Raw genomic sequence first — 10,345 nt, 5'->3', positions numbered from 1 at the left:
GAAGTTTCATACAGGGACTGCCACGTGTAGGCTTAACGGCTTCTTGCAGCTTCCCTTATTCTTTATGTTCTTATTGAAAAAGAAAAAAAAAAAATGAAAATGATCCCGCTGTGACATCAGGTTACGAGTGGGTAGACGGAACGGGTGTCGACTTCGTGAACTGGGCGGAGGGGCAGCCCGACAGTCACGGGGGCCGGGAGACGTGTGTGTCAGCTGATGCCTCCTCCTTGAAGCTCTATGACAGTGTTTGCATGACCCACATGGCCTTCATCTGCGAGGCGCCCTCTGGTGAGTTTCAAGGATTAACGTTATTGGATTTTTATTCTTGACGCTTTGTTTTCTTCCTTGTACATCCTGGGGTCATCTTACCACGTCTCCCTCTCAATGCCACGCCTGTCTTTTCTTTATCTCCAGTACCACTTCAGTACTTCTCTCCCTTTTCCAGCTTCTTCCATCTTCTCTTTCCGTTTTAATCCTCTCTTTTACTACTGTCGTTGTTTATTTCCTCTCTTTCTTCTTTCTTTTCTTCTCATACCGTCCTCTCACCTCTCTTTTCTCTCTCGTTCAATACATCTTTACCTTGTTCATCTCTTCTTCTCCCTTTTGTTTTCCCTTCCCCCTCTTTCTCTCTCTCTCTCTTGACACCTTCACACCCTCATGTCCTCCTCAGACTACTCTCGCATTGCTCTCCCTCTCCTCACCATCCCTTCCCTCCTCTCACATCCAGCCCTCCTTCACTCGCATCCTTCCCCCTCCCCAGGCAGCATGATGACCACCGCCACTGTCCCCACCAAGCCTCCCCTCCAACAGTGCCCTAACAACCCTGACTGGTACAAGCACAAGAACCACTGTTACAAGTTCATCTCCAGCACGGACGAGCCGGGACAGACGTGGTGGAAGGCTCACAGACTCTGCAGGGACGAGGGTGGTGAGCTGGCCTCCATTCTGTCCAACGAAGAGAACTACTGGATTGAGTCTATGGTGGGTCCTGCTGTGTGTTTCTGCTGTCTGTTCCTCTCTCTTTTGTTTGTTTCGTAGTGTCTTGTTCATGTTCCCTTGTGTATCCGTTTATGTCCTTGTTTGGTACATGTATGCAGTTAATCCGTATTCTGAAGTGCCTTGTTCCCTCATCAGGACTTGTTTATCTGGTAACTGTGCTTCTCGTCTCTCTTTTCCAGTACGTGGTTAGATCTGTATTCTTAAACGCTTGGTTCTCTCACACAAGGACCGTTTTTAAAGACTGCAGTGGTGATTTTGTCTGGTTATCATGAGCGTTTTTCTCTTTGGTGATGTAGAGAGATGATTCGACTAGTTCTCATGTGTCTTTCCTATTGGTGATGCAGAATCCTAAGTAGACTATTATTAGAATCCTGAAAACACCTTTGAGAATCCCAATAACTTCCACTGAAGAGATGATTACTCTGATTCTCTTTCTCTCTTTCTTTTTTTTTTTTCATTGGTGGTGTAGAATTCTTGCTAACCTATCACTAGAATCATAAAACATCCTTAAAATCTCCAATAACTTCCATTAAAGCCTCCTAAAAGCTGTCAAAATAGAACCAGGAAACGTTCATGAATACAGTTCTTACTTAGTTTTAGCCGTCTGACTGTCATGGATTCTCCTTAACCATGAATGATGCTAATTGCTGTATCGGGAACTTGTTAATTTTTTAAAGTATATTATATAGATAAATGTCTATCATATAAATAGTTCAAAGGCCAAAAGGAGCTATACGAGTATATACGTAGTACTAGTAGCCAATGTGACAATAGCTAATCTTACCTCTCTCTCTCTCTCTCTCTCTCTCTCTCTCTCTCTCTCTCTCTCTCTCTCTCTCTCTCTCTCTCTCTCTCTCTCTCTCTCTCTCTCTCTCTCTCAGATGTACGACAAGGCGGGGCAGGCGATGTGGATTGGCGGGCGGGCACTGCTGGGCACGGGTTATGAGTGGATAGATGGCGAACCCTTCATCTATGACAACTGGGCGACCGGCGAACCCAACAACGTGCACGGTGAGTCTTGAGTCGCTGATCAGTCGTTGTCACTAGTTAGTTAATGCACTGCCCTCGCTGTCATTGTGTCTAGTGTTGTCCCTCAATGTGAAGTCCTCTTTTTTGCTGACAATCTCACAAAGCTTGTCAATTTGATAGAGTCTTATCAGAACAAGTGGAGGGAGAACGAAGAACATAGATGCAGTGAAATCATAGTAGTGAACCATTTCATTGATAATTTTTTTTTTCATGGTTACCAACACATTTTTAGTGTTTTATTTATTCTTTTACTATGTTGCACGATTTGTTCTCTTCCGTTATTGAAGTAATGACCAAGGGGATACAATACTATACACAAACTATTGTTCTAAATTGACCTAATTAAAACTAAGTGGAATAAATTACTCTCCATGTATTCATTATTTAAGCGATCCGTAATTTGTTTTCAAACGATCTTGAATAATTATGCAAATTTTTAATCCGTATGTTAGAGTCAGATTACTTTCAATACATATTTTTCATGTGAGTAATATTTAGTATTCAAATAATTCGTAACTTCAGTAGTCTCCTAGTTTTCAAATCAGCATCTTAGCAGTAATGAACGTATCTCTTGACGCAATTAATCTTCACACACTTGTAATTAATCTTTGTACACGCATGCACAACATACACAACATCCTATAATGTAAAAAGCATAATAATAACACTAAAACATCTTATACATAACCCTCCTTCTTTCCAATCCTACATCTTTAAATACACTATAAACTTAAAACTTATTCTGGGCTGTGTTACAAACTTTTAAGCTCCATTTTAGGAGTTCCACACGGTGCTGTCGGGCCATCTCGCTCTCTGCTTCTCTCTGGTCAGGCATCTGGAATCTCGAGTTTCTCAGTTATCGTCTCCTGTTACACAACATGACATGCTCAGTTTACCGTAACTTTTGCCCAAACTAGTTGTTATTACTTTAAGTTTTATTTTACGACACATTTATAAGTTCAAACCTCTTTATAACATTTTCTGGTGGCCAATGCACTTGGTCCTGCCCCTGTAAGCTGTCAGGAGGCGGTCATTTTTAACTTCACCCAATCATATGTAAGTGGAAGAGGAGACTTAGGTTTTCCTGCTGTCTCCTGCTTCCCACGGTACACGTCTGCTCTCGTTGTGGCGATTTATGACGGTCTTCCTGTTTTGGGCATCTCTTACAGGTGGTCCTTGTTATCTGTCACCACCTTCTCCCTTCGTCCTATTTATGGCTCAGCTTGTTGGGTGCCACATGCGGCCAAAACACATTGTGATCGCTGCCTCTCACCTCCTCCGCCCTTCGTACAATAACAGGCATTAATAAACATAGGTAGAGGCATAACAATGCCTAACTGGTGGCGCAGGTTTCTTGTTTACATTGCTCTTTCTGTGTAGTGAGATAATGAACACGACTGTGGGACTGTGGGACAAAATTAATGCATACGAACTATGATTTTCTGAATCAAAAGTATGAGTTCAATATAAAAGTTGAATAATTTATAATTTAATGTGAAAAAAAGCAAGTCGATAATTAATCTTAGGGGGAAATACACATAGTAGAGAAAATAATTCAATTTGACACAAATCAGGATAAAAGGAATGACTTCATGTGGACGTGAAGGAAGCATGACTAGATGGAGAAAGTAAAATGACTTGCACTCATTCTCTTATTTATTCTGTCATCAATTGCTGTGCACGCATCCCCTTCCCCTTCAGACCAAGAGGACTGCATCAACATGTACACGAACAACCAGGGCTACTGGAACGACCAGAACTGCGGCAGCACAGCGGGTCGTATTTGCAAGCGCCCGGAGGGCGTCACTCTACCTCCCGCCACTACCACCAAGGTCCCTGATGGCCACTGTCCCGAGGGCTGGGTACACACAGGTGCGTGTTGGGTCATTAGGGTCACCTGGGGAGTAAAGGACGAGTAGGAAGGGAAAACAAATGAACAATGACCCTTGACTCTTTCTGTGACCTTTAGGAGCGGCAAGCTGACCATTATTTATTTCTTTACTTTTTGTCTTTTGATCCTGGCCGGCTCCCTGACTGTTGAAATAAATAAATAAAGTAACAAAATGGAATATAATTCACTATTATAAATTTTGCCCCAAACAGGCACGAAATGCGTTTACTTTAACAAGAAGAGCATGAACTTCACAATAGCTCGGCAGGTTTGCCAGAAGATGGGAAGCAAGATGGATCTTGCCAGCATTCACTCCGCCGCTGACCAAGGTAGGAATATGAGTATTGATCACCGAGCGTTTGTCAACACCCATGAGACTTTATACAGTGAGAAACCTGTGGCAAAAGTGACCTGATACTTACTGTAGCAAAAGATGTCTTCCTTCTCCCACTAAGCTCCTCTTGATTCTCTTACATGGTGACAAATCCGCGGATGTTTATTTGCCTACTAAGCTTCTATTGAATTTGTTCATTGAGATAAGGCTGCAGGAAGTGATCAGGCAGTAACTTGCCCACTGTGTTGAGAGTAACCATCAGTCTTGTTCCCTGATCCGGCAGTCTCCCGCAAAACCTAATCATTTATGGGCTCTTAGAAGATCAGAGGACTTTAGAGTGATGGTCGGAAGAGCTAAACACAGTGGAAATTAATGTGTTATTTATTTATTGATTTATTTAATTTTATTAGTTTGTTTCAATGTAAGAAGAACTCAAGCGAAGAGCAACAAATACTGGTGACAAACACACACACACACACACACACACACACAGACACAAAGACCCACTGAAGGTGCCAGACTCTAAAGGGGAGAGAGGGAGAGGCAGTGAAAGTCAGATTCAAACTTACCTGTGTAATGTGGTATGTTACTTCTGACCATGACTGTATACCTGTGTACCTGTACCTGCAGCATATCTGACGGCGGCGATGGTGACGCAGGAACAGCACATGTGGATCGGGATGCGGTACGAGATGGGCTTCTACTGGGTGGACCAGTCGGAGGTCACCTACACCAATTGGGGACCCGGAGAGCCTAACGGAGGGGCGGGGAAGGTGAGTGTGTCTGAACGCTGGCTGGAGGACGGAACCAGGATAGTTGACCACATTCTAATAATGATAAGATACGCTGTTACATATGCAATGCTAGAAGTTGAAATATTCATTACAAAAAAGAAAAGTTATGAATTACAGTTACAGAAAGTCTTAAAAGTACAGCAAGGAAATGATGAAGGATTATATATATTAATGTGTGAGTGAGTGAGCGAGTGAATGAGTGAGCGAGTGAGTGAGTGAGTGAGTGAGTGAGTGAGTGAACCAAACAAATACACTTGAAATCAACTAAGAGTCATTTTTCCTTCTATTCTAAATGGCTTTACTGAGAGAGAGAGAGAGAGAGAGAGAGAGAGAGAGAGAGAGAGAGAGAGAGAGAGAGAGAGTCTATATTCCTAGTGCCAATTGTTGTTGAAATAATTATTAGATCGTACAATTAAAACACGCTTTAGTAGAAATAATACAGTTTTTCCTCGTAATCCATGGTGGACTTGTTACCTTTGTGGTGCGTCATGCTGTCTACTCACCTTAATTAATGGTACCTGTTTCTTTGTCCTCCTACCTGGCGCTTCCATGTGTGTATGATACTATTCTCGTCTTTGAATAATATGTGTATCTATTTGTCTATTTGTACGTATTTCTTTATTTATATCTCCTAACCTGCGTGTATTTGTTTATTTCTATCAATGAAAAAAGATCACGATACATAGTGCAGGTATATTTAAGTACAATTGTATTCATCATTGCCCACTGGTGTATCTCAACCCTGACGTGCCTCTGTGTGTTGTTCAGGAGGAGTGCGTGGAGGTGAACACCGACACTGGCCACTGGAATGACATCAACTGCTCCGACGAGTTTGGTTCCATATGCATGATGACTCAAGGTGTGTTCAGCATTACCTGGCGCTGATCTTTTTTTTCGTTCTCAGTTTATCAGTTTATCAGAATTACAAAAGGGGAGTGGGGTGGATATAAAGAACAGTGGAATCCTTATCTAAACACACTGATCTCAAAATACAGAAATTACATTTATTTGTCCCTTAAAATAAAATTAACGAGCATACGAGTAAGTAATGAGTAATACTAATGAGAATATTCAAGTAGCATAGGGAACATAACAATGGTGATTTGAAAAGATCCTTAGGGCTCTTAATGGGTCCAGACATCACGAAATCAGAGTCAAGAGAAAAAAAAAGAAATAATTGGTTCTTAAACAGAGAGATAGATAACTGGAATAGACTTAGATATCTGGTCATTAATACCCAGTCAATAGGAAGCTTTTAAAAGTAAACTGGATAAATCTGTGGATAAGGAACTGAATAAATATTAGATTAGGTTTACTAGTTTACTCTTCTTGCATTGTGGTGTTCTTATTCTCTTAATCTACACCAAGATAACTATTCACGCAACAGTAACAGTAACATAAGTGAAGGCACTGCATATTTACCTGTCCCTCAAGGTATTCATTCACACACACAGGTAACAATAACACAGGTGAAAGTACTACATATTTACCTGTCCCTCAAGATACTCATTCACACACACAGGTAACAATAACACAGGTAAAAGTACTACTCATTCACCTGTCCCTCAAGGTACTCACTCACGTACACAGGTGACAGTAACACAGGTCAATGTGTTGTGACATTGCATTAAGTGACTATAAAATAAGATTAAACAAATTTATGGATAGGGATGATAGTGAAAACAGGTGCGTATGTTTCTTATGTTACGTTCTTATGCTCTTATTACCTAAAGAAAAAAAAAAAAAGGAAAGGAGAATAGAAAAGAGAAGCACGACATTTACATGCTCACCTGTCACACCTCAGATCCCAGCCTGCCCGACCACCACACCGTGAACTGCCCCGCGCCCCACGAGAAGTACGTAGCCTACAACGGGGAGTGCTACAGGGCGGTCACTGATGCCAAGACGTGGGAGGTGAGGAGAGGAATAGGCTGCTGTAGCGGACTGAGAGATGGGATTGGTAGATAGATAGATGGATAGGTGGATGGATGAACAAATAGATAAATAAATAGATAAATGGATGGATGAATATGCTACTTAGTTATTTATTTCAGTCTTCACGCAGGTCCTCCTAATCATACATACGTAGTGGAACAGTGAAATGAATAAGAAATGAATTACAGAATATATTAAGAAACCAAACGTAGCGAGGAAAAACGAATAAAGAAGAAATGAGGGAAAAGAAAAGAAGAAACGAGAAGCACAATTATTAGGTCCTTGGTGCCAAACAGTGAGGCGTTTCTGTGCTTGGGTTAAGTTAGGTTAGGTAAGATACGAGTATGTATTTACTATTGAGGAAACTCTAACCTGGTTTAATTAAGTTTGAGTGATGGAGGCGCAAAACTCTGTATGTGTGTGTGTGTCTGTGTGTGTCTGTGCGACTTTTCTTTTACCTGAGGATCAACACTTTCCTATGCTGTTAAAATAGTTCACAGTTTTCAGTTTCTTTTTCTTTTTCCATGCATTCCTTACACCAGCTTACAGTTTTCCCAATAGTACGTCGACACAATTCAATTAAACTCCTACAGGAAGCGGAGGCGACCTGCACGGGGGAGAACGCCCATCTGGTTTCCATTGAGACTTTGGCCGAGGACAGCTTTGTGTGGGCGGCGGGGCAGGAGAATGCCTTCAGCAGCTTCTGGCTGGGACTCAACAACAAGAAGGTAAAGCACAGGAGGCTCGGCTTGTGTCGCCCTGTTCCTCTTGCATGGTCAATAGGACCATGTTCTGAATCATTTCCACATCTGCACCTCCATTATATTCAAAAGGCTCTTGTTGAAGCTATACGGATCTATTAACAAGATCTAGTGGTATATTAACATTGTTAATAGGAGAAACACTCTTGAGAACCCGGCTTATCATTTCTGTGGCTTTTAAAAACAGCCATGATGAGAGAATAAGCTTGTGCCAGATGCTCTTGAAGTAATGCCTCATACCGCCAGCTTGGCGTCGAATCAGGTTCTTGCGTGCATTCAAAAAGTCACCTTGAAAAGTAAATAAAGTATATTTTTGTACAGGATTTGTATTTAGTGCCATGATTATTAACTCACTCTCAAAAGGCTTTCTGGTTTAATCAAGAACACTGGTTCCTTCAGCCTTGCCCTCCAGGTCGGCTTCGTCTAGCCAGAATCTAGCTATCTCCGATGTCTCCCCCAGAACCTTGACACGTATGAATGGTCCGACGGGTGGCCGATGATCTACAGTAACTGGGGAGATCAGGAGCCAATAGGCAACCCAGTGAAGCACAGCTGTGTCATTATGAACATGACTCACGGCAGCTGGTACACCAAGTCGTGCGACCAGTCCTACACCTTCATGTGTAAATACACTAACGGTGAGTGTAGCGTCATGCATGGCAGATTGTGAGTATGAAGTGCAATATTTATGAATTTTGCGAAGTTTTGCCGCTGCTAAAACTTTCGTAAGTGACTTTGGTATTAGTTAGTTCGTAATGGGGACGAAAGGTAGCAAAGTGTATCACTAATAGGTTCCACAAGTGCTTTCATCAACTGAGATCCGGTGAAGGTAATGTGAGGCATGACTTTACAGAGACGGTGCCCACTCCGGACCTGCCTGTCACCGGCATCTGCCCCAACAACCGCTGGGTGGACCTCAATGGCGGGTACTGTTACTTATTTTCCAACGAAACCCAGAAGTGGTCCGAAGCCAACATGATGTACGTAACGCCACGCTTGTTCCGTAATCTTAACTCACACAGGACACCATCGCCTCATTCCTTGCTGCTCACTCATGCTTCCCTTCCCCCCACAGCTGCATGCAGGAGAACGCAAACCTCGCCTCCGTACATTCAAATGATGAAATGAAACTGATAAGGCTTCACATGCAGGACCATAATGAACCCTTCTGGATCGGCCTTCTTGAATCGGAGAATGGTAAGTCATCTAGAAAGTTGAAGAAACGGCTGCTTTATAATCCTGTTGAGAGATCTTTTGTACATAGAGTGTACATAGAGTGATGTAATAAGCCTTTTCTGATCGGCTTCATTGGAGCTACAGCGGGCAAGACTCAGTGGGCGTTGTGGAGACACTCAAACAAGGAACTGACTGAAATAGATGTTGGCAGCTGCAGCACCTCTTCAAAGTCCTTGAATCATAGCACTGAGGACACGTTTACTTTGCTTGATTGCTTTCCAGCCTTATCTATCTGTCTGTCTATCTATCTAATCTGAGCTACCGAGAAAGGATAAAAATAAAACTAGATTAATAACACTAGAACTCTCTCACTACACTTTTTGTTTTTGTAGTGGTAATTTAGTTTTTTTCTCTCTTATTTTTGTGGCACCCAATCTTCAGTTCACAATAAAAAAGTGTTCGGGCGTGCCGCTACAGGGTTGAACAGACTGCACAACGAAAATCAACATGACTACCTCAACACTTTGCCCTACTTAGGATGTACCACTTAGTCAGTTGTTATCTCTATACTTCAAACTCTCCATTCCATTGCTCAGGCGAGAAATGGACGGATGGCACCGGTCTAGACTTCGTGTACTGGATGAAGGATGAACCGAACAGCCACGGGGAGAAGTGCACAGAAGCGGTGGTGAAGACCGGCCGATGGAACGACGTGGATTGCTTAGTGTCGCGCTATTACGTCTGCAAAACCCCCAAAAGTGAGAGAGAGAGAGAGAGAGAGAGAGAGAGAGAGAGAGAGAGAGAGAGAGAGAGAGAGAGAGAGAGAGAGAGAGAGAGAGAGAGAGAGCCAGTCAATGTGTGAGTTTGAGAGATAAAACTGAACGAAGAGGAGGAAGTGAAGATGAAAGACGGAAAAAAGAAGGATGGATGAGAGAGAGAGAGAGAGAGAGAGAGAGAGAGAGAGAGAGAGAGAGAGAGAGAGAGAGAGAGATCACGTACCCAGGAATAACACGGCCGAGGCAGACAAACGTATTTATGTCCTGTTTTCTTTTCATTATTTCAGTTCAGGAACCAACAGACATCCCGCCAGTACACACCACGACCAAGAAGCCAGGAGGCGGTGGTGGAAGCTCAGGTAAGGAGAGAGAGAGAGAGAGAGAGAGAGAGAGAGAGTGCCGTTACATTGGTCCTACAAGTTCGACTAAGGTTCCTCCTATTTCATGAAGCGTTACTCTGGCAACTAAAATCCTATTGCTTCATATACGAGTGACGCTCACTTAATTCATGCAGATGCAGCTGTATTAACACAAGCAGGGATACCAACATGACTAGCCTGTTATCGATGGATCCGTCGCTCGTGTTAGTTTGTTTCGTGCTAAATGTGTAACGATATTTTGAGTGTGTGTACAGCTTATTGTGTATTATG

At 42.6% G+C, this 10,345-nt stretch overlaps 1 protein-coding gene across 1 annotated transcript in view; it reads left to right on the top strand.

Moving 5' to 3' along the window:
• Positions 1 to 10,345, top strand: part of LOC135088783 (macrophage mannose receptor 1-like) — a 34,665-nt gene that overhangs the window by 23,157 nt on the left and 1,163 nt on the right. The window contains exons 28-41 of the mRNA XM_063983807.1: positions 121 to 288; positions 761 to 981; positions 1,881 to 2,010; positions 3,730 to 3,900; positions 4,132 to 4,248; positions 4,884 to 5,026; positions 5,816 to 5,906; positions 6,852 to 6,961; positions 7,576 to 7,710; positions 8,204 to 8,381; positions 8,597 to 8,723; positions 8,819 to 8,940; positions 9,516 to 9,677; positions 9,983 to 10,054. Coding sequence (XP_063839877.1) covers positions 121 to 288; positions 761 to 981; positions 1,881 to 2,010; positions 3,730 to 3,900; positions 4,132 to 4,248; positions 4,884 to 5,026; positions 5,816 to 5,906; positions 6,852 to 6,961; positions 7,576 to 7,710; positions 8,204 to 8,381; positions 8,597 to 8,723; positions 8,819 to 8,940; positions 9,516 to 9,677; positions 9,983 to 10,054 — 1,947 coding nt within the window. The remainder of the gene's footprint in view (positions 1 to 120; positions 289 to 760; positions 982 to 1,880; positions 2,011 to 3,729; positions 3,901 to 4,131; positions 4,249 to 4,883; positions 5,027 to 5,815; positions 5,907 to 6,851; positions 6,962 to 7,575; positions 7,711 to 8,203; positions 8,382 to 8,596; positions 8,724 to 8,818; positions 8,941 to 9,515; positions 9,678 to 9,982; positions 10,055 to 10,345) is intronic.

The sequence above is a fragment of the Scylla paramamosain genome, chromosome 31 (assembly GCF_035594125.1).
Source record: "Scylla paramamosain isolate STU-SP2022 chromosome 31, ASM3559412v1, whole genome shotgun sequence".
Lineage (NCBI taxonomy): Eukaryota > Metazoa > Arthropoda > Malacostraca > Decapoda > Portunidae > Scylla > Scylla paramamosain.
This window is presented reverse-complemented; position numbering and strand designations above follow the sequence as displayed.